Source organism: Sorex fumeus, unplaced genomic scaffold (assembly GCF_029834395.1).
Source record: "Sorex fumeus unplaced genomic scaffold, SorFum_2.1 ptg000263l, whole genome shotgun sequence".
In the NCBI taxonomy this organism is placed as follows: Eukaryota; Metazoa; Chordata; class Mammalia; order Eulipotyphla; family Soricidae; genus Sorex; species Sorex fumeus.
In genome coordinates, this window is record NW_026606320.1 from 50072 (window position 1) to 74096 (window position 24025).

Consider the following 24025-nt stretch of genomic DNA (forward strand, 5'->3'; position numbering starts at 1 on the left):
ATAACCCATCTGTTTACTCCCTGCCACTTCTTGACTCTAGATTGGAAAAGTGACAAACTCAAGGTTCTCAGCCTCCCTCAGGGCTTACTCTTGGCTCTGTGCTCAGGGTTCACTTCTGGCAAGGTCTGGGGGACCATATGCGGGTGGCAGGATCGAGCTCAGGTTGGCTGCATGCAAGGCAAGCACCTTCCTCTCTGTACTATCACTTCCGCCCCCTTCCCCTTTCAATGGAAATACATGACACAGGCGTTGGATTTCTAGCTGAAGATTGATTCTCACGTAGATGTCGGTTTCTGGTTTGTCTTTTGAATTAAAAGGGAGTAGTTAGGACCACGGGCTGGAGCGATAGCACAGCGGATAGGGCGTTTGCCTCGCACAAGGCCCACCGGGTTCGATTCCTTCATCCCTCTCGGAGAGCCCGGCAAGCTACCGAAAGTATCCCGCCTGCACAGCAGAGCCTGGCATGCTCCCCGTGGCATATTCGACATGCCAAAAACAGTGACAACTGTTTTGTCTCACAATGGAGACTTTACTAGTGCCTGCTCAAGCAAATCGGTGACCAACGGGACGACAGTGCTACAACGCCACAGTGCAGTTAGGACCAGGGAGAAAGTTCAAAGGGGGAAATGTTTGCTTTGTACGGGCAAGGCTGACTCCTTGCACTGCATCAACCTCAGGACCACTGAGTGTAGCACTGGTGATCCCTAGTACCAGTAGCCTGGAGCAGCTGTGTGTGTAGTGAACAGGCTGTCCCTCAAGACCGAGTCTCCCAAGATGTAGCTGCCAGACCCCCACGCACCACAGGAGAAGTACCTCCTCTCCCCCCAGAGATAAAGGAAGCAGTAGTAGTACTCATTTGCTTTTTCCTCTATTTTTTTTTTTTGTGGGGGGGAATCATTTGGGTCATACCCATCTGTGCTCAGAGCTCACTCCTGGCTGTACTCAGAGGATCACATGCCTTCCCCGCTATCCGCTTCCTCTCACCTTGGCCCCCTCTCCTCTGCTTTTGGCTTTGAACACAGAGAGATGGTTGGAGCGGCAGCAGCCACTTTGCGACTCTGAGGGACAAGCCAAGCTAAGCCCAAGCTTGCCGTCTTTGACAAGGCTTGCCTGGTCCACCAAGACCCGTGATTGTCTCCCGAATGATCCTACGAAGGAAAATCTCCTATTAGCTAACCAGTCAAACGTGCTCTTGACTTACTCAGCTCATTTGAAGAGTTGCGGTAAGGAGTAAGAGACTGCATCAAGCATGTTACGGATGGTTCGCTTTCACTTTTTATTCCTGTTCAGACATATCCTCGAGGTATCTGAATCCATTATTCCATACCCAGAGATAGCTTTCAACTACAGCTTCTGCCCTAGTCACGGGCTGTTTTGTGAAACCCGCCATAGTTAACATAATTACAGGCGATCATTTGAAGCAGTGATTTTCAGCAGAGAGAGATGACTCGAACAGGCTGGCATTTGCTTTGCGTGCAGAAGGTCTAGATTCACCCCCCCCCCAACCACACGATCCCCCAAGCATCCCTGGGTGTGGACCCCAATGAAATCCTTTTTAAATTTTATTTATTTATTTTTTGGCCTTTTGGGTCGTACCTGGTGATGCTAGGGCTTCCTTCTGTCTTTGCACTCAGGACTCATTTCTGGCGGTGCTCAGGGGACCATATGGGATGTTGGGGATCGAGCCTGGGTTGGCCACGTGCAAGGCAAATGGCCTCCCCACTGGACTATTGATCCAGCCCCTTGAAATCCTTTTTACACCTGCAGACTGGCCCTAAGCAGGGGCTGGAAGCCACAGGCTTCAAACCTTGAGATGCTGAGGGACTATTCCCCGTAGGAGGGCGTGCCCCAAACTGTAGCTAAGCCTTGTGCTGAAGACCCCGCCCCCCACCACCCCTCTTTCTCTGCCCTTCGAGGGGCTCACTTGAAGCAGAGTCGCAGTGCTCTTGGCGTGTCCTAATGCTCAAGTCCAAAGCCCTCGTCCAGGAACGGGACAGTCTCCGGCAACGTCAGTGTTTGGTGCTGGAGGGTATCTGGCATCTTGGCCTGTCCCTCGCAGGCTTTCAGATTCATCTCCCCGCACTTCCTCCCAAGGCCTGTCTCCAAAGTCAGTGGGCTCTGGATGGCGGGGCAAGGGTCAGGCCCAGGGGAGCTGCCACCCCACTTCTCTAGCTCTTTCCATTCCTATTCAGCTTTTTGCTGTCGAGCCCAGAGGCGCATCCACAGCGGTTTTTTTCTTTGGGCCCCCCCTGGGAGTGCTCAGGGCTTACTCCTGGCTCCGTGCTCAGGGATCCCTCTTGGTAGTGCTTGGGGACCATACGGGGTGCCAGGAATCAGTTCCGGGTCAGCTGCGCCACACAGCAATTGGTTGGCCGGCAGCTGAGTTTACTGCCTGTGACCTAAAACTTCCTAAAGGCCTTGGCTGCCCACGTCCTCAGGACTCAAAGGCTGTGAACCATCCTGCTCTCAACTCTGGGTCCTCCTGAGCATTATCTTCCGGGTCAAAGGTGCTGAGTTTGGCTGGGTTGAGGGCATTGACAACTGCAGACTCCTTTCAAGTGTTGCCTTTCAAGAATCACCCCTCGTTTTTTTTGTTCTGGGTCCACACCCAGCTATGCTCAAGGCCTACTCCTGGCTCTGTGCTCAGGGATCATTTCTGGTGGGCATCAAGGGGACCATATGGGATGCCGGGGATCGAACCTGGGTCAGCCGTGTGCAAGGCAAGCACCGTACCCACTGTCCTATTGCTCTGGCCACCAAGAATCCATCCTCTGACGGGCCAGAGAAAGAGCCTAGTGGGCTGAGCACATGCTCTGCATGCAGGAGGCTTGGTTTGAGTCTCAGCACAGCTTGGTTTCCTGAGCACTGAGCTGGGAGTAGCCCCTAGCATCACTAGGTGTGCGCCTCCCCCTACCCCCCACCCAAACATAACAGAAACCTCCTCTCTTCTGGCTTCAGTTCAACTAGACAAGAATAGAAATCGGCCAGATATTCCGTCCTAAAATATATTTTAAAATATATTTGAGGGGCCGGAGCTATAGTATGGTGGGGAGGACATTTGCCTTGCATGCGGCTGACCCATGGCGGCTGACCCAGGTTCGATCCCCAGCATCCCATTCCCTCCTTAGAGATCCCTTCCCCAGAGCCCACCAGGAGTAATCCCTGGGTGCAGACTCATGAGTCAGTCCTGAGCACCCCCTGATGAGTCCCCCCCCCAAACAAACAAGAATAAATAAACTGGGCTTAAAGTAAATAGAGCACTGTAGCTCTGTATCACTGTCCTCCCATTGTTCATTGATTTGCTCGAGCGGGCACCAGTAACGTCTCCATTGTGAGACTTGTTACTGTTTTTGGCATATCGAATACGCCACGGGCGGGGGGAAGGGCTTGCCAGGTGGGCGAGATACTTTCGGTAGCTTGCCGGGCTCTCTGAGGGGGTGGAGGAATCGAACCTGGGTGGGCTGCGTGCAAGACAAACGCCCTACCCGATAAGTAAATAAAATGTATTTTTATTTTATTTTAAAGCCTCCCACGGGATTCAGGGGGGCAGTGGCTGTGTGTGCTGGACTGTCGCCCTTCACCCTTTCCTTACCCCAGGCCCCAGCTGCAGAGAACATTGGTGTTTCCTGTGGTGCCACTGGCCAAACCGAAGACCCCCCCCACTTGAGTGCTAGCCCCTTCAGGCAGAGCAGAAGCCTGCACCCCATTCTCCCTGACAGGAGCACCTTGTCTACGGCTCCAGGTGCTTCTACCACTCACGGTGTCCCCGCCCTGCTAGCCATGGGACACCACCTGCCTTCTTAATCAACTGCTCTTTTCATGCAGGCCCGGCCGTTGGTCCGTTGTTGACAATAAGCTGAAAGACAGGGCTGAACCCTGACGTGCTCCCGGTGTAAACAGGACCTATCTGTTATCCTCTGCCGTTGCCCGCGTTGCCCGCTCCTGACGGTGCCAAGCGTTCGCAGCACCTGCTTTTCATAGAGGGAGCTGCCTGGCACTGGCAGGACAGGAGTTAGAGGGGCTGGAGCGATAGCACAGCGGCTAGGGCGTTTGCCTTGCATGTGGCCGACCGGGTTCGATTCCCAGCATCCCATAGGGTCCCCTGAGCACCGCCAGGAGTAATTCCAGAGTGCAGAGCCAGGAGGAACCCCTGTTAGAATTAATCAAGAACTGTGATGCGCAGTGTGAGTGATATTCAGTGGCATTATCCGAAAGGAACAGGTGAGCTGCTACTGCCACCTCTGAAGCAGTGCCGTGAGTTTTGCGGTATTCACATGACGAGGGGTTCAGGACGCGATGACAGCAAGGAGGCCCAAGAGGCCAAACTCAACTTGATAGCAGGAAAAAAGGGGCCAAATGAACCTAACGCCCACCCTGCCGTTTCAACCGTCCTCAAGTGCATCCTCAGTGTTACTAAGTCTCCAGAACGTTCTCCTGATCCCGAAGGGGACCTCGGTGCTCATTAAACAATATCTCCCTGTTCTCCCCTCCCCAGTGACCCCGAATCAACCATCCATCTGTGAATTTGCCTATTCTAGTTATGCCCACCATCACAGTCCTGGGTCTTTCATTTGACTGATTTCACAAGGCACATCTTCAAGATTCAGCCTGGTCACCTTGTGTTGAAATTACCTTGAAAACTTTTCTCTCCCTCTCTCCATCTCTCCATTTTTCTCCCTCTCCCTCCCTCCTTCTCTCTCCCTCTTTCCATCTCTCCTCTCCTTTCCTCCCTCTCTCCATCTCTCTCCCTCTCCCTCTCTCCACCTCTCTCCCTCCCTCCTCCTCTCTCCCTTTCCATCTTTCCATCTCTCTCCTTCCCTCCCTCTCCCTCTCCCTCTATCTCTCTCCCTCCCTCCTCTCCATGTCTCTCCCCCTTTCCATCTTTCCCTCTCTCCTTCCCTCCCTCTCTCCCTTTCTCTCCTTCCATCCCTCTCCCTTTCTCTCTCCTCTCTCCCGCTCTCTCCATCTCTCTCTGCCTCCTTCTCTCTTCATCTCTCTCCCTCTTTCCATATCTCTCTCCATCTGTCTCTCCATCTCTCCCCCTCCCTCCCTCTCCCTCTCTCACTCTCTCTCTGCACCTCTCTCCCCTCCCCGCTTCTCCCTCTCTCTTGAATTTGCAGTGCAGCCTGCAGGTGTGCCATTATTCTAAATTCATATTTGTTGCATAGGAAGTTGCCCAGTCCCAGTCCAATTCCATCTGTCATCACACTATTGACTGCTTTTACCTCGTTTACCCAGCGTTTACCCAGTTACTCTCCGTTTCCCTTCTGGTAACTCTATTTCGGTCTTATAATTCAAAAGCAACTTTTGGTTTGGGTTTTGAGGGGGCCCACGATCAGTGGTGGAATCTCTCGTACTGGTGCTTGGAGGACCATATGCAGTGCTAGAGATCGAACTGGGGTCAACCACGCCTTACCTGCTGTTCTAGTTCTCCCGCTCTAATAGCTAGTACCGGTTTTACTTAGTTCACGCATTTGTTTTATGATTTTTTTTTTTTTTGCATTTTCGGCCACACGCAGCGATGCTCATGGGGTTACTCCTGGCTCATGCACTCAGGAATTACTCCAGGTGGTGCTTGGGGAATCATAAGGGATGCCGGGGATCAAACCCGGGTCGACCGCGTGCAAGGCAAACACTCTATCCACTGTACTATCTCTCTGGTTCCAGTTTTGTGAAATTTTAAGGCCAAACTACCCCTGGCATTTGTTTATCCCTTAAATGTCGATGAGACATCAGTGATTTCCCTCTATTGGTCCTAATCCTTCTACAAACTCAGGCTTTATTTTAGGGGGAACCACACCTGACAGTGCTGACGGGACCACATGCTGTTGGGGATCATCACCCTGGGGCTTCTGCCTGCTCCGCTCATGGTCCAGCCCTTCGAATAATCTCCCAGGCCCTGTTCTGAATTTTAAAGAATGAAATGCCTGGCTGGAGCGATAGAACAACGGGTAGGGCACTTACCTTGCCCGCAGCCGCTCTGGCTTCAATTCCCGGCATCCTAGAGGGTGCCCCCACCCCGGAGCACTGTAACACTGCATGTCCTCCTGTTGTTCACCGATTTGCACCAGTAACGTCTCCATTGTGAGACTTGTTACTGTTTTTGGCATATCCAATACGCCACGGGGAGCTCGCCAGGCTCTGCCATGCGGAGGAATACTCTTGGTAGCTTGCTGGGCTCTCTGAGAGGGATAAAGGAATCGAACCCAGGTCAGCTGTGTGCAAGGCAAATGCCCTACCCCCCAAGCACAATCAGGAGTAATTTCTTTTTTTGTTGTTTTGGTTTTTGGGTCACACACGGCGATACACAGGGGTTACTCCTGGATCTGTACTCAGGAATCACTCCTTAGTGATTCGGTGCTCGGGGGACCCTATGGAATGCTGGGAATCGAACCCAGGTTGGCCGCATGCAAGGCAAATGCCCTACCTGCTGTGCTATCTATCGCTACAGCCCCAGGAGTAATTTCTTAGTGCAGAGCCAGGAGGAACCCCTGAGCACCACTGGGTGTGGCCCTTCAAACAAAAGGAATGCCATTTAAATCTTTTTCTTTGAAACTCACTGCTCCCCCGCCCCCACCCCCCACCACACACACCACACACACATTACACTTTTTGGGTAACACGCGGTGATGCTCAGGGTTTCCTCCTTTGGTACATGGGGGATACTATGGGATGCCGGGGATCGAACCCAGGTCGACCGCAGTGCAAGGCAAACACCCTCCTCGCTATACTATGGCTCCAGCCCTCTTAGAAATAGTAAAATTCAAAGTGAGTGGAAAATAAAAACAGGCTTTGGGTGCCTCTGCACCTCCCCGCCCAGTGCTGATCTCTCCATGGTAACTGCCCGCTGGACACTAAATGACCCCCTACTGCGGGCGGGGTCTCCCATGCCTCATTGAATGGACCGCTTGGCCAAGCCGAACTCCATGTCTTTTCTGCACCTCGCAGGCCTCACGGGAGGTCCAGAAGTGGAAAAGAAAACAGCCGCCCGTCATCCTGTAACCCACACAGACTGCTGTGGCTGATTCCCTAGGACTGCTCCATCTCGGGGCTGGTGTGTGTTTGCTTCCCCCATAAACGGTCCCGGCCTCGGTAGGACATGCACGGGGGCAAGAGTTGGGCCATTTGGTCTATCTCTGTGGGCTCCAGTTTGCATTTGCAAGTTCCATGGAGACTCGCATGAAATTGCTCAGTCGGCTCCCGTGATTACTCTGGAAGGTCAGATCCCCTCCTTCCCCTCCCTCTCCCCTTCCCCTCCCCTCTTTCCATCCTTCTTTATCAATCTGATGCAACGATCTATATACCTGCCTGTCTTTAAGCCTGCTGCGGTGATGAAACTCTGATGGATAGGCACTCAATTATAAATGAGCATATTATTAGTGGGTGGCAAGTACCCACAACTACCTACCATGTACCGGGTGCAAGGTTCTGGGTACTAGGGAGGTCACCTTTACTGCTGTATCCCTAAGACACAACATACTGTGAGAACAAGCTGTGGGTGAGGACCTAGGGTTACTCTATGGACAATTGTAGGGACTCTGGATCATAGTTTCATCATTTCATTATGACCTCATGTCTTCTTTTTTGTTGTTGTTGTTGTTTTGTTTTGGTGCACACCCAGTAGTGTTCAGGCTTACTCCTGGCTCTGTGCTCAAGGGTGGTGCTTAGGGGACTATATGGGATATTAGGGATTAAGCCCAGTTCTGCAGGTGCAAGGCAGACACCATATCCCTTGTCCTATCTCTCTGGCCCTTCCATTTCTTCATTCTTAAAGTACGGAGGCCAACCTTCCAATCTACTTCTCATATAAATGCAGTCAGAGCACATGGTGGAATGGTGGTTGAAAGATATCTGAAAAATAAATAGCTCTTAAAAGAAAAAAGAACCAGTCCAGTATATTGTCATAATTCTTTATTATGTATCAAATTGTCTTCAACATAACTTACAACCTGATTAAATTTGATAGATATACTTTTTTTTTTTTATCTATTTAAAGACAAAAAAGAATTCTCTTTATGTACAATATCTTTTGTCTAGAGTCTAGCAAATATAGTACCTTTCATTGCAGGATTTTTTGCTTATGGTAAATAAGCAAAACAAACAACCAAAAAAAAAATATATAAACCAAAGCAAACCATACCCCCCAATCCCTCCACTACAAATATCAATATTGAAAAAAAGCATTAAAAAGACAAACATAGAAAAAAAATGTCATTGTTTAGAAATGCAGAATGATACTAAGGTTAGTGGCAAAATAAAACAAATTGAACAACCCTAAACCCCTGGAGAATAACCGTCTTCAGGGGTCCATGTTCCTGCTCAGGGTTACAAGCTGACTCTAGACCATCTCTCTGCTCCTGCGGATAGCACAGCACAGGATCATGCTGAAGATCATGCCGAAGATCTGAAAAGACAGAATGCCGGTGAGGACACAGTGTCTTGGCTAAGGCAGGGTGGGAGAGAGACAGACGGACACCAGCACAGCCGGGACATTCCTTTTTTTTTTTTTTTTGCCTTTTTGGGTCACACCTGGTGATGCTCAGGGGTTCCTCCCGGCTCTGCATTTAGGAATTACTCCTAGCAGTGCTCAGGGGGACCATATGGGATGCTGGGAATCGAACCCGGGTCGGCCGCATGCAAGGCAAACGCCCTAGCTGCTGTGCTATCTCTCCAGTCCCATCTCTTTTTTTTTTTTTGCCTATTTGGGTCACACCTGGTGATGCTCAGGGTTCCTCCCGGCTCTGCATTTAGGAATTACTCCTAGCAGTGTTCAGGGGGACCATATGGGATGCTGGGAATCGAACCCGGGTCGGCTGCATGCAAGGCAAACGCCCTAGCTGCTGTGCTATCTCTCCAGTCCCATCTCTTTTTTTTTTTTTTTTTTTTGCCTATTTGGGTCACACCTGGTGATGCTCAGGGTTCCTCCCGGCTCTGCATTTAGTAATTACTCCTCGTGGTGCTCAGGGGGACCATATGGGATGCTGGGAATCGAACCCGGGCTGCATGCCAGGCAAACGCCCTGCCCTCCCTGCTGTACTATTGCTCCGGGCCTTGCCCAGCATCCTGGAGGCATGCAGACTTGGAGGGTGAGGAAGGAGGCAGTGGGGGTGGTGCAGGCCAATGATGTTCAACCACTGGACGGCAGGCACGAGAAGGCTGATGTCCCTGGGCTGGACCATGGGGAAGGCTTACACTGCTAACGGGAACTTCCTGGAGCCCCTTCAGGGTGACTCCAATATACTAAAAGCAAAATTCAGTGTTCAAGCCCCATCTATTCCAACGGTCTATACTAGCTTCTATTTTTTTTTTTTTTTTGCAGGGGGCAGGGGGATACACCTGACTCTTCTTAGACACCCATTATAGGTGCAGGGATTCGAATCAGGGTTGTGGCCGCAGCTGCAGGCCCGGCACAAGCATCTTAACCCTTGTACTAATGGGCTCGTCCTTTTGCTTCCGTCCTTGGGCAGGTGTGTTTCAGAAGCAATTTTAATGTCTAGTTTTTTGGCCACACCTGGCAGTGCTCAGGTATTACTCCTGGCTTTTTGCTCAGGGATCACTTCTGGTGGGGCTTAGGGGACCATAAGGGATGCCAGGGATAGCCCCTGGGTTGGCCATGTACAAAGCAAGTGTCCTACCCACAGTACTATCTCTCCTGCCCTATTTGAAAAAGTTCTGTTACTTTAGCCGCTAAGAAAGGATGCAGGGCCAGAGCAGTAACACAGCAGGGAGGGTGTTTGCCTTACACGCATTGGACCCAAGTTCAATCCCCGGCATCCTAGATGGTCCCTCAAGCACCGCCAGGAGTAATTCCTGAGTGCAGAGCCAGGAGGAACCTCTGGGTATTGGTGGGTATGACGCAAAAAAAAAAAAAAAAAAAAAGGAAAAAAAGGAAGGATGCAGTGCAGTTGTCTTCAAGGAGTGTCTTGTAAGGGACAGAAGAGGACTGTGTCCCCTATAGGACTCAACACGTTCGTGGGGACAGAGGCGGTCACCTCTTCCTGTTGGCTCTCCGTGGTTTCCAGGGCCTGATATGAAAAGGTCACTGGCTTGACACTCCCTTCCTGGCCCACCAGCCGGTCATCTTTGGGATAGTATCCCTCAGACTTCTGAGGAGGTGGCACCACCTCACATCCTGACTGTTTTTTTGTTATTCTGGGGCCACACCTGGCTTCCTCCTAGCTGCATCCTCCGGGGTTCCTGCTGGATGGCTCGCGGGACCATATGTGGTACTGGGGATTGAACCTGGGTCAGCCACATGCAAGGCAAGCACCCCACCTGCCGTGCTCTCTCAATCTCTTGCACCCCTTCCCCTACCCCCTCCTCCCTCCCTCCCTCCCTCCCTCCCTTCCTTCCTTCCTTCCTTCTTTCACATGTGGCAATGCACAAGGGTTCCTCCTGGCTCATGTACTCAGGAATTACTCCTGGTGGTGCTTGGGAGACCCTATGGGATGCTGGGAATCGAACTTGGGTTGGCTGTGTGCGAGGCAAACGCCCTCCCCACTGTACTATCGCTCCAACCCCTGGAACCACTTTCTTTGGGGGGGGGGGGAAGCAGGGGCCTAAAGAGCGCATGCTTCAAAAATGGAGGTGGCACCCTTAGCAGACATGGGCGTGCCACATTTCTGCCACACCAAGTGTGGCCTGTGCACTGGCCTAACGGGCCTTGCCTTTCTCACTGGACACACAGTCTATGCACCCACTGAGTTCAAATCCCTTCTGCTTCCGGAGTTTTTGGCCAATGGCCTCTGTCTGTTTGCTGGGAATCCTGGTTCCCGCCTCCCGGAGCAGTGAAGAGGGAGTTCGGTGGTAAAGGCGCCATGGAGACAAGGCCCCCTGCCCATCACCCCTTTAGTGCCCACCCCAGGGCCCGGCACTCACCATCACCACGGCGATCCCGATGCCCACCGCACCGATGATATGGAATTTGTTGTCAAAGACCTCTTGGATGGCCACAGGACAGGGCTTAGGGAGCAAAGGGAGATCCGGGTCAGACACAGTTCCCCCTCGCTACTTTCCTCCCATCACACTGGGGGGGTCACAGAGACAGGACCGGGGGCACGACAAGAGCGTTCCGGGGTCTTGGGGAATGGAGAGAAAAACTAAGGTGAAGCTAAGGGTGGGGATGAGGCCTAAAACTGGGGCAGCAAGAGGAGAAAGGCCCTGCTTGGGGTCTTTATTTTTCCCCCCTCCAGAAGGGGGGGTCACATCTGGTCATGCTCAGGGCTTACTCTTGGCTCTTCACTCAGGGATCACTTCTGGTGGGGTGTCTTCCCCCCACCCCCACTTTTGGGGCCAAACCTGGTCATGCTCTGGGGTTACTCCTGGCTCTGCACTCAGGAATTACTCCTGGCAGTGCTCAGGGGACCCTATGGGATGCTGGGAATCGAACCTGAATCGGCTGAGTGCAAGGCAAATGCCCTACCCGCTGTGCTATCTCTCCAGGCCCCTAGTGGGATGTCGAATCCAAGTCAGCTGCACACTACAGAGGGTAGACCAGTCCCTCTGGTCCCCAGGGGCTATTTCTTGTGTTGTTGTTTTGTGCCACTGGCACCCAGCAGTGCTCAGGGCTTATTCCCAGCGCTGTGCTCAGGAATTCCTCCTGGTGGGGCTCAGGGGACAATACGGGATGCTGGGGATTGAACCTGGGTCAGCCGCATGCCAGGCAAGTGCCCACCACTATTCGTATTCTTGTTCCAGCCACAACCACGGTCTATTTCTGCCCAGGTCAGGTGACCTCTCTCTCTCTCTCTGTCTCACTCTCTCTTTGTGCAGCCTGGACGGCAGCTCTGGCTCTCCACCATGAGCTGTTTGCAAGTCTGGAGAGTGGGCGAGGCCAGAGGGCACCTGTCCTTGAGGGCTGGGGGGGCAGGACGGGGGAGGGGGGTAGAGGGAGGGGCCAGGCAGTTCCAAGTGCCCCATCACTGCAGGGAGTTGGAACCGTTATTTCCCCAGTGTGGCCTTTGTCTGCCTTGCCTCCCCCCTCACCGGAAGTCTGGAGGGTGTCAAGGTATTCGAGGTGCCCAATGCCATGTTCATCAGAACAGGAGTCCACCCCCCGGAGCACCCTGAGGCTGGTTCGGGGGAATTACCTTCTCTGTCAGGGTGCTGAGAAAATCCTTCTTGGGGCAGATGTCCGAGATGAACTGCTCCACTCCGCCGACGATGCCGCAGCAGTCCAGCTGTGGAGAAGGGCAGGGTTGAGAGAGGGCGTGGGGGGCAGGGGAGAGGGGGCGCCAAAAGGGCTGGGTGTGGGTGTGTGCATGCGTGTCGCAGGGCCAGGGTGGGAGGTCTGGACCCCGAGTCACCTACCGCGGCGTGGATGGCTTTCAGCGTCTCCTTCTGCAGCTCCTCCTTGTTTTTCAGCTTGCTGTAGGTGTCCACGTAAAATTTTTGCAGTTCGTTAATCACCTACAGAACGAGAGCAGGGCAGAGATGTCTTTCTCCTACGGCTGTCACGCAGCCTCTAGACTCCTTCTGTGTTTTGCAGAGCCCCGAGGCCCAACCCCCACCCCAACTTCCTTGTACATCTTGGGGGGGGGGTCCTTTCAACTCCATTTCTTTCCTGAGCAAAATAGAATCTCTAAGTCTGTTTGTTTTTTTTTTTTTTTTTGCTTTTTGGGTCACATCCAGAGATGCACAGGGGTTACTCCTGGCTCTGCACTCAAAAATTACTCCTGGCGGTACTCAGGGATGCTGGGAATCAAACCCGGGTCGGCTGGTGCAAGGTAAACGCTCTACCTGCTATGCTATCGCTCCAGACCGTCTCTCAGTCATTTAAAAACAAACCGGACACCTGTACCATGCTTCCCCTCTCCACTGTGTGTGTTGGCTTTGTTTGGGGGCCATTATCTGGCAGTGCTGGGGTGGGATGGGGTGGGGAGGGGAACAGGAACCCACCACAGGGCGTCTCAGAACTGAATCCAGGTCTTTTGAGTATAAAGCAAGTGCTCAGCCATTTGGGTAATCTCCCCAATTCTCTTCTTCCTTTTTTTGGGTCATGGATTTCCTGTCTGGTCTTACACAAACCTGGCCTGTGGATCCATCCACTCAACCTGGGCCCCTTCCATCTTCCTTTTCTCTTCCCTTAGAGCCAAGCTACAAATCACAAACTTTTAATCTCTGTTTAGGCAGCTCCTGCCTCTACTGCAAGCTGAGGAGAGGACCCAGGGCAGAGGTTAGAGGTTTTTTGTTTTTTGTTTTTTTTTCTCTTTTTGGGTCACACCTGGCGGTGCACATGAGTTATTCCTCTGCACTCAGGAATTATTCCTGGTGGTGCTCAGGGGACCATATGGGATGCTGGGAATTGAACCTGGGTCAGCCGTGTGCAAGGCAAACGCCCTATCTGCTGTGCTATTGCTCCAGTCCCAGGGCAGAGGGGGTTTGAGGGCTGACCGAGGGGGTGAGTGGTTGGTGACTGGTGAGTACTGTATCTGCTAGAGCTCATTTGGAATAAATATTAGCCACGTTCTCAGGGAGAGAATGCTTCAAGCCCCTGGCTGCATCCTAGGGACGCCTGCCAGCTTGCTGCCCTGGCCTCCCCTCCAATTAGCTGACCAACACCTGGCGCCCTCGCCTCAGCATCTTTCATAATCATGACTTCCTGTCACCAAGGCGACAGCCTTTTATCATTTGGACAATGCACTGTCTTCTCAAACATGGTTCCTGCCTGCCGCGTCTCTCCTTGTGTGTCCCTCCCCCCCCACCCCCCGGCTTGAGCTGACAAGGCAGACTTTGGAAAGCATCGCTGGGGACCCTCCCATCCCCCCGCCCCGACTTCCAACTCCCTTCACTGGCTCTCCAGGAAGCCCAAACTCAGTTGAGTTAAGGAGGGCACATGGTCATGCACCACCTTCCTCCTGAGATCCAACCTCATTCCCTACCCTACCTTTCTCAAACCCCACAGAACTCAGCTTTGTCCCTCATTTCTATGACAATCAGAAAACACATGCCTTTCTCCCACACTAGGGTGTGTATATGTGTGTGTGGGCAGGGGGGAAATAGTCCCTGAAAGGAGGAACCACAATTTGCTCATCTCTAGATCCTGAATCGGGTCTGGCAGCACCCCTGGGCTCATGGTGGACCAGATTTAGAGATGGGGGGTGACAGACTAGAAAACACAGTAAGCTGTTTTCCTTAGGTATCGTCTTTTTTTTTCTTTTTGGGTCACACCTGGCAATGCACAGGGGTTACTCCTGGTTCTGCACTCAGGACTTACCCCTGGCGGTGCTCGGGGGAACCTATGGGATGCTGGGAATTGAACCTGGGTCGGCCGCTTGCAAGACAAACGTCCTACCCGCTGTGCTATTGCTCCAGCCCCCAGGGATCATCTTTTTTTGAAGAGAGGGGAAGACATCTGTGGTGGGTGAGATGTTTCTAGAACATCTGTCCCTCTGTTCCTATGTGAGGTCATGGCGACTCACATTTCCTGACCTCGGGGGGGGGGGGCTCACATCTAGAGAGAGTGTTGCCATGCAGTAAAGAGAAGGCGTGGGCGTAAGAGTGGGAAGCTGACTTAAGGGGACAGCCTGGACCCCATTACCCTCACTGCCTTCCTCCCAAAACTGCCCCCAGTCCCTCCAAGCCAAACCCATGAGGCAGCTGGTCCAGCTGGGTGGGGCGACACCTACCTCGTCCTTGTGGGAATAGCCCCAGATGGCTGCCGCGATCTCAACGGCAAATATCACCAGGAGGAACCCGAAGAACTAGAAGGCAAAAAGAGGGGGTGGGGTGAGGATCAAACACGCCGGTCCCAGATCTGAAGAGTAAGAAGGACAGCTCCCCACAGGCTGGCACGGGGGTGTGTGTGTTTTGAGGGGAGGGGGGCACAAATCAAGCGTTCTGACGGGGCAGGGAAGGGACTTCGAGAGGGGCACAGAGCCCACTCAGGAGGAAAGAACTGGGGTGGCGGGCTCCAGGTATAGGACTGAGCCCTAAGTCTTAGCCATCAGTAAAGTAAGAGAGAGGACAGAGGGGGGCGGGTGTTCGCTTTGCAAATGGTTGCACTTCATGTGGGTCCCCCAGGCATCACCAGGAGTGAGCCCAGAGCACAGAGCCAGGAGAGAGAGCCCAGAGCACAGAGCCAGGAGTGATCCCTGAGCACAGAGCCAGGAGTGAACCCTGAGCACAGAGCCAGGAGTTAGCCCTGAGCACAGAGCCAGGAGTTAGCCCTGAGCACAGAGCTGAGAGTGAGCCCAGAGTACAGAGCACAGAGCCAGGAGTGATCCCAGAGCACAGAGCCAGGCGTGAATCCTGAGCACAGAGCCAGGAGTAATCCCTGAGCACAGAGCCAGGAGTGAACCCTGAGCACAGAGCCAGGAGTTAGCCCTGAGCACAGAGCTGAGAGTGAGCCCAGAGTACAGAGCACAGAGCCAGGAATGATCCCAGAGTACAGAGCCAGGCGTGAATCCTGAGCACAGAGCCAGGAGTAATCCCTGAGCACAGAGCCAGGAGTGATCCCTGAGCACAGAGCCAGGAGTCAGCCCTGAGCACAGAGCTGAGAGTGAGCCCAGAGTACAGAGCACAGAGCCAGGAGTGATCCCAGAGCACAGAGCCAGGCGTGAATCCTGAGCACAGAGCCAGGAGTAATCCCTGAGCACAGAGCCAGGAGTCAGTCCTGAGCATGGCTGGGTGCGGGCCAAAAAAACCCCCAAATCTAAGCAAAGTAAACAAATAAGATACTCCACTCACAAAGACCTTTGAGAAAATAAACAAATCAAGTACTTTGGAGTTAAAGGAAATCAAAAAGTCTTTTTTTTTTCCGCTACACCTGGTGGTGCTCAGGGCTGAACCTCGGTCTCCTACGTGCACAGTCTGTGCTCTGGCCCCAGGAGTCATCTTTCGGCCTGGAAAAAATCAAAATGTGAAAAGAAAAGAGAAGGCCAAGGTTTGCAAGAATTCAGGGGGACAGAAAAAGAAAGCATACGTGGTTCTTGAAAAGGGGGAAAAAAAACCCACACAGGCCTGGTATTTAATGCCCTAGTGGAAAGGACAAGATTCAAGACTGGCCCCAAAAGGGAAAAGAGCAGGAGGAAAAGTGTGTGGGGTGGGGTGGGGGAGGGGCGTGGGAAGGGGAAGGTGTGCTCATGCCCTCGGGGGAGGGGAGGTCCCTCTTGGCCCCGCCCCGCCCCACCTGTGCTATGGCCTTTGGACCAATGAGATCCGAGAGGAGGTGGGGCCCGGAGGGATACTCACCAATCCCAGCATGCACTGGGACTCTTGCACCGCCCCGCAGCAGCCCAGGAATCCCACCAGCATCATGAGGGCGCCCGCGCCAATCAGAATATACACACCTGAGGAGAGAGGGAGACGTGAGTGTGAGTGTGTGTGTGTGTGTGTGGGGGGGGGGTCCTCTCATATTGCCTCGACCCCCTCCCTCTCCAGGCTCTTCTACCCATCGCCTGGGCTGACCCTGGGCTCTGGAAGGTGGGGGGTGGGGGCTCTGTCCAGCAGGAGAGCAAGGTTCTAGCAGGAAAGGACCCCCCACCCTCCACTCCCACCCGGGGTGGCATCCTTCTGCCTGCCAGTGGCGGTGACACAGGACATGACGACCATCATGAGCTGCCTGATGCACAGGGCCCAGGGGAGGTGGTGGCACTGGGCACCCAGGGGAGACGGCGGGGGGGGGGGGGGGGGGGGGGGGGGGGGTGACCGTGGTCAGGAAGGCACTTTGCCTGTTTGTACCTCAATTTCCAAGTCAGGGGAAAGGGCAGCGGCACAGAACCCTCAAAACCCTCCTTAATGGTGCTCCCCCCACCTGCCCCTACGTGCAAGGCCCTGGTGGACAAACAGCTCAAAAGGCCTCCATGTGCCCTGAAAGGAGTTTTGCATTTTTTTTTTCTTTTTGGGTCACACCCGGCGATGCTCAGGGGCTACTCCTGGCTCTGCAAGAAGGAATGACTCCTGGCAGTGTTTGGGGGACCCTATGGGATGCTGGTTATCGAACCCGGGTCAGCCACATGCAAGGTAAACACCCTACCTGCTGTACTATCACTCCAGCCCCCTGAAAGGAGTTTTAGGGCGTTTGCCTTGCACGAGACCAACTGGGCCGACCCGGGTTTGATTCTTCCAACCCTCTTGGAGAGCCTGGCAAGCTACCAAGAGTATCTCGCCTGCACGGCAATGCCTGACAAGCTACCTGTGATGTAGTTGATATGTTGCCAAACACAGTGACAACAAGTCTCACAACGGAGACGTTACTGGGCCTGCTCAAGCAAATCAATGAACAACAGGAGGGCAGTGCTACAGTATGTATGTATGTAAGTATTAAATAATCACCCCTCCCCCATTTGTTGGATGCTAGCAAGATAGCAGAAGACAAACCCGGTGGGGCATTTTGTCCAAGGTCATGCCCACAGCAATTCAGAAACCGGATTCTAAAAGCCTTGGTAATGACTGAAGAGGTCTTTGTGTTGTGTTTTGGTGGTGCTGGGGCTGGAACCTTGGGTGCCCACATGAGAGGCAAGTGCTCTCTCTCCCCCTCCCACCACATCCTGGCCCCCTTCTTTGATTTCTGAGCTCCATCTGTGGTGCCCGAAATGGCTTAGAATATCTCTGGGGGGAAGCACGTGGCACCAGGACTTAGTCCTGGGGTTCCCCCACCGTGCTCCAGCCCTTTGAGCCGTCTCTCCCCACCCCTTCAGGCCTGCTCCAGCCAGCCACGAGACGGGACTTTGAGAGGCTCCCCTGGGACCCCACTAAAAGCCATGTGATTGGGGCTGGAGCGATAGCACAGCGGAGAGGGCGTTTGCCTTGCATGCGGCTGACCCGGGTTCGATCCCCAGCATCCCATAGGGTCCCCTGAGCACCGCCAGGAGTAATTCCTGAGTCCAGAGCCAGGAGTAACCCCTGAACATCACCTGGTGTGACCCCAAAAACAAACTAATAAAAATGCCACTTGATCTCGCCTCCAGTTTCCTACTGAGAAATGGGCAGCAGTGGTCACCCCCAAGCTTGCCGTGAGCATCCAGGGCCGCCAACTGAGGGTGAGCAAGCCGTGGGGGTGGCTGCCGGGGTTCCCTCCTCCGCCCTCTCCTCGAACTGGACCTCCGGGGCTCCCTGGACAGCCCGCGCGTGTCTGAGATGTCGCCTACAGCCTGCGGCAGGCCTCAGGCAGGGGACCCCAGTGGCGGGCACTGCCGTGATGTCACTGCGGGGCGGGGCCTGGGCGCCCACAGCTGGGGTGCGCGGCGGCGTGTGCAGGGGCGCACACAAGGGCCCGCTTGTGCCTCTCGCCCCGGCCCCCACATCTGTCATCGTGAGTGACGTCAGGTCACGTGCGGGCACCGGCCGGGCCTGAATCTGCTCATTGTCCCCGCACACGCCCAGCCCGCGTGAGGGCAACGCAGGCAGCTTATGCTCCCGTCCCTGGGGGTGTGCGATGCGGAGGGGGGGTGGGGGTCCCCGGGTCAGTCTGTGCTGGGGGAGTCCCGGGCAGGCTCCTGGGCGGGTACGAGGGAGGAGGGGCCCTGGCTACCATGCAGGGGACACCCGAGGAGGCTGCGGCCACTGCCTGCGCTCCAGAGCCGGGCTGGGGCAAGGCCACCAAGCCACCACGAGGGTTGAGGAGCACCAGAAACAGGGTGGGGTGGAAATGAGAGGGGACAGTCGTGTGGTTATTTTTTTTTTCTTTTGCTTTTTGGGTCACACCCGGCGATGCTCAGGGGTTACTCCTGGCTCATGCACTCAGGAATCACTCCTGGCAGTGCTCGGGGGACCATATGGGATGCTGGGAATCGAACCTGGGTTGGCCATGTTGGCTGTGTATAAGGCAAACGCCCTACCCACTGTGCTATCTCTCCAGCCCTCCCGGGGACAGTCGTGTTTCTGCTAAGTGCAGGCCCAGGGGGGCAGGCCGGGGTGGCCCGAGCTGTTAGGGAGAATGAGGGTGGGTGGCAGGAGCTAGGAAAAACGTTTTCCGTGTGTGTGCATGTGTGTGTGTGTGTGTGTGCGTGTGTCTGTGTCTGTGTGTGTGTCTGTGTTGGTGGGTGAGGGTGGCAAGATCTGCCCCCACCCCCTCCGGCCCCCTGAGCACCATCTCCTAAATAGGCCTCCCGATTTGTAGGAAACAGTCACCCCAAGGCTCAGCAGATCACACTTTTAGGACAAAGGCTCTTGCTGGCTTCCAACCCCGCTCGGGACAGCTGCCGAACTGGTCTCGCTCCCCCTCTCCAACTGCAGATGCAGATGACCAATTCCCTGGCAGCTGCTCTGAGTGGCCCGTCAGGCGACTTGGGGTCCCCCCCCCAGGCCCCCAAGCCGCCATTCAGGCTGCTCTGGGGCCAGGCCCCTCCTAGCGACACCCCCTCACTCCCCTCCTCCCCCCCCCCCCCCCCACCCCCCAGGGCTCCTTAGCCAAGACTGGCGGTGACAAAGCCTGGTTCCCCTTTTCGAACACAAGCGAATGTTAGCTTTCTGACTCATGGAAAGTTCTTCGTCACTGGCCCTACTCTGTGCGGCTGTGTTCATTTGCTTAAGGGCTATTTATTCTGCGGCTTGCAGGCTGCCGTTCGAGGCTGCAAAGTCCACAAGGGAGAAAAAAAGAAAAAGGCGTTTTGGTGTGGGGCATCCGTCAGCGAGAGCTGGAGCCTTCCCAGCTCAGCTGCGCGTCAGGGGCGCCCCTCGAGGGCTTGGATCACGGGGCACCCCGGCCGTCCCCCCGCCTGGCCCCCTCTTCTTGCACAGGGCACTTGCCACACCGGATTGTGTGCGCAACACAGTCCCGTGTTCCACTTGCTTAGAACAGATTGCGATGCCCCACTAACCCCATCCGGGGGAGGGATGGGGTCACAGGAACTCCACCCTGGTTCCCCGACGGCTCTCTCTCTCTCTCTCTCTCTCTGGCCCACTCACTCTCCCTCATCCATCCCTCCCACTCCAAGCTGTTCTTAGGGGTCAGCACGGCAGCAAACGCCATCAGCCCGACCCACATCTGCTGGTCTCGTGAGGGTAAAACAAGGCACAGAGTCCAAGCCCAGCCATACTCCCTCCTCATTCCCCCCTCCCCTTCTCAAATACAAGCCGGAACCTGCAAACTGCCCTGAGGGCCAACACCTCACAGGTGCCAGCGCCCGAGCTGGGGGACTGACACACAGCTTAAGGGACAGAGCATACACACTGCAGGTGGGAAGTTGAGTCTGATCTCTGTCACCCCCTGCTCCCCCTGCCCCCCAACATCACCCCCAGCACTGTCAGGTATAGCCCTAGTGGCTTCTGTGCTTGAGGATTGCTGGAAGAGTTCCCTGACAATGTGCGTGCATGTGTGTGCGTGTGTGTGTGCGTGTGTGTGTGGGGGGCAGGGGAGGGGAGGGGGGCTATACTAGAAAAAAAAAAAACACTGTTCATCGATTTGCTCGAGCAGGCCCAGTAACGTCTCCATTTTTGAGACTTGTTGTTGCTGTGTTCGGCATATCGAGTACGTCACGGGGAGCTTGCCAGGCTTTGCCGTGCGGGCGAGATACTCTCAGTAGCTGGCTGGGCTCTCTGAGAGGGATGGAGGAATCGAACCCGGCTCGGCCAGGCTGGCTGTGTGGAAGGCAAACGCTCTACTGCTGTGCTATCGCTATACTAGAAGGGAAAAAAAAAGGGTTGGGGTGGACAGGCACTGGTTGGAACCCCACTTCCCTTCCTATCCCCGTCAGGGGCTCTGATTCGGGAAGGATAGTAAGGAGTTAAGGGCTGCTGGCCGGGGACCAAGAAGACCAAGTCTGCCAACATGCTTGCAGCCTGGGATTAGGCAGCCGGCTGACGGGGCTGGCCTGGAGAAAAGGCCCATATAAGGCCGTCAGCTGCTCGCGACTCTCCCCGGATCCCCGCCTGGATTAGCCCCGTTGGCTGACGCTCTGAAAGCCTTGGTCCTGCTGGAGAGAGACATCCCGAGAGCCTTCGGGGGTCCCGCTGGCATGAGCAGGCCAGCCGAGAGGGGCCGCCCCGTAAGGGGATGGTGTGGGGGAGGAAGTCCCTTGGTTCAGGGGACGGTCAGCCCTGGCAGTTGGCACGGGGGCCGGAGCCGAGCTGGCCCTCTGTGCTGGCAGAGGGGTGTCGCATCCACACAAAGGCTGGCTTCACAGCCCCGGGAGAGGGGGCCCAGAGGATAAAGCCTCCTGGGCCCGCTGCCCGAGAGCCATTATCCACTCTCCCCAGCACGCAGTGGGACAAGCTCCAAGCCAGACCCCAGGGGCCGCTGGCCCGACCCATGTTCTACTGCCGCTTGCTTCACACTTGGGTGCCGGGGCTCCTGCAAACGGAACGGCATCTCCAAGTTCGTCTCTTCCCTAGGAAGGGGGTCCGGCTATGGGGGTCCTGTACTCTTTGGCCAGAGTGAGGGCAGCCCCGCGTGACATCCCCGACCTCCCAGCTAGGGACTGTAGTCTGAAAAACCCTCCCCTCTGGTCGTTTCAGGTGGACCCTCTGCACTGGGGGCCCTGTTATGATCTGGGGGCCCTCAATCCTCCATGCAGTTATTCCCTACACCAGCTCCCTGCTGGGGGCTTCTGTCCCCAGACTATTTTGGGTGAAGCCGAAAGATCAAGAGCACCATCAAAATCGGGGGGGGGTCCCTCAAGGGAACTATTTTCTGTATGCTTCCGCCTCTCTTCTCCTCTCACAGTAACCTAGCACAGATCATTCAAGCAGCAGGTTTCAGAGGCTGGGTTCAAATCTTCAGGGCCTCTGAGTTTGAGCATGTACCGGTGAACCTCTTTGAGCCTCAGTTTCTGCACTAAAGATCTTCTGAGTGAGACTCTGGGGCCAGAGTGATAAACGGGTGGGAAGGGCGTTTGCCTTGCATGCGGCCGATCTGAGTTCGATCCTCGGTGTCTCACAGGGTCCCTCTTACACACCGCCGGGAGTAATTCCTGAGCGCAGAGTCAGGAGTAACCCCTGAGCATTGCTGGGTGTGGACGCAGCCCCGCACGTAAATAAAGAACTAGGACTCAGGCTGCCTCCAAGCCTTCCAGGGATTCAACAGTTCCACGTGAGGAGACAGGGCAGCCAACACAACGCCAAGCTCCAGAGCCTTCATCCAGGCTCCAGCCCCTGGGTAGCAAGGTCCCTGAAAATGCAGTGAGCTTGCCCCATCCTAAAGAATGGAGCTGTGGGGCTGGAGTGACAGCACAGCGGGGAGGGCGTCTGCCTTGCACACGGCCGACCCGGGTTCGATTCCCAGCATCCCGTAGGGTGCCCTGACCACCACCAGGAGTAATTCCTGAGTGCATGAGCCAGGAGTAACCCCTGTGCATTGCCTGGTGTGACCCAAAAAACAAAAAACAAACGAACAAACAAAAAAGAATAGAGCTATGGGGTGAGGTTGGTGCCGTTCGGGGTGAGACGGGCCCAGGAAGGTCCAGGGTGCTCACCTCAACTGGCCTCTGGCCTCCCACACCCACATTCCTTCCCTCATGGAGGGGGTCCCGGCTCCCTGGGGTGACAAGATGTGACAGGCTCCCAGTCTCCCCACTGCCTGCATTCCAGGCCCACAGCCGGTCACATAAGAAAAAGGCCAGTTGTTGCTGAGACAAGTCAGGGCAGTAAGGAAAAACCGCTCCCTCCACACAGCGTATTATTTAGGGAAAACAACAACAACAACAGGGACTGGGGCGATAGCACAGTGGGTAGGACGTTTGCCTTGCACGCGGCCAACCCAGGTTCGATTCCCAGTATCCCATAAGGTCCCCCGAGCACCGCCAGGAGTAATTCCTGAGTGCAGAGCCAGAAGTAACCCCTGTGCATCACCGGGTTTGACCCAAAAAGCAAAAAAAACCAAAAAAACAAAAAAAAAACACACACACAACAACAAAACCAGACCTTGTGTTTTCTTCCCCTTGCCTGCTTGCTGACAATACAGAGACAACTCCCTGAAAAACCCCCGATGGGGAACAATTCGCAGGCAAGCCCGGGGCCCGGCGCCACGTGGAGCCCGGCTGGCCTGCGAGATAACCCTCTTCAGACTGTTTTTCTCCGTCTTTCTTTAAAAATAACTTGTTCGGTGGGTGGGGAGGAAGTGGTCACTCTTATACCCTGAGCTCTAATGACATGACAGCGCCGTCCTAAAAATAGGGGTTGGCGGCTTCTGGTTCTCACAAGGACATGTTTCCGAGCCCCCCAGATCCGGCGGGCTGATGTGGAAACCGGGAGCATGGCCCAGGGCTGACGGGCCTTGGAGTGGATCTGGCCAACTGGCCACCGCCTGAAAGGGACAGAATGACTCTAAGGAGGGACGGTGGGGGGTCGGCGGAGAGAAACCCACGAGTTTCTGACTGGAATGGGGAGTGTCTGTTCTACCGTGAAAGCCACGACAACAAAGGGAATGAAACAGCATTGGCATTTATACTGGCACCAGGTGGCAGGTCCGATATTTCATATTATTATTATCATTATTATTTTTGCTTTTTGGGTCACATCTGGCAAGGCACAGGGGTTCCTCCTGGCTCTGCACTCAGTAATCACTCCTGGCGGTGCTCGGGGGACCCTAAGGGATGCTGGGAATCGAACCCGGGTCGGCCGCATGCAAGGCAAACGCTCTCCTCGCTGTGCTATCGCTCCAGTACCATATTATTATTATTTTTTTTTTTTTGGTGGGGGGAGGACAGAGGTTCCAGTCATCAGCACCTACAGGTGTCTTCTGGCTCTGTGCTTGAAGGAGTCACTCCAGATGGTGCTGGGGGACATATGGGGTGGCAGTGGATCAAACCGGGGCCAGCTGCATGCAAGGCCGAGCCTGCCACCCCTGTACTCTCTCTCCCCACCCTTGCACTAATTTTTCTGTCTTTGGGTACAGAGGGTTGGGGGTGAGGCAGGGGGCTAGGTCCGTGGCGAGAGTTCCGGGATTCAACTGGGGTGTTCTGCATGCACTTCCGTAGGGCTGTCTCTCTGCCACCTAACTTTGCCTGTTTTATAGAAATGACGGGTTTCTGTGTGAAGAGCGGAGTCAAACACCTGCCTGCCCCTCAATGTGTTAAAAGCAGGAAAAGACAAGCCTTCACTATGAAGTGGCAGGGAACAGACTGGAAACTGACATGAAACAGACTTG

The 24025-nt window shown here is 54.7% G+C and overlaps 1 protein-coding gene and 1 non-coding gene across 2 annotated transcripts in view; both read right to left on the bottom strand.

Annotated features, from left to right (window-relative positions):
- Positions 1 to 7889: 7889 nt before the first annotated feature.
- Positions 7890 to 24025, bottom strand: part of CD9 (CD9 molecule) — a 41049-nt gene continuing 24913 nt past the window's right edge. Inside the window, exons 3-8 of the mRNA XM_056109035.1 lie at positions 16192 to 16289; positions 14628 to 14702; positions 12310 to 12408; positions 12090 to 12179; positions 10879 to 10962; positions 7890 to 8404 (exon numbers count right to left, since the gene is read on the bottom strand). Of these exons, the coding sequence (XP_055965010.1) occupies positions 8339 to 8404; positions 10879 to 10962; positions 12090 to 12179; positions 12310 to 12408; positions 14628 to 14702; positions 16192 to 16289 (512 nt within the window). The 3' untranslated portion in view covers positions 7890 to 8338. The remainder of the gene's footprint in view (positions 8405 to 10878; positions 10963 to 12089; positions 12180 to 12309; positions 12409 to 14627; positions 14703 to 16191; positions 16290 to 24025) is intronic.
- On the bottom strand, positions 17273 to 17394 carry LOC130018355 (small nucleolar RNA SNORA32). Its single transcript, XR_008791569.1, has one exon. It is a non-coding gene; the product is annotated as a small nucleolar RNA SNORA32 (small nucleolar RNA).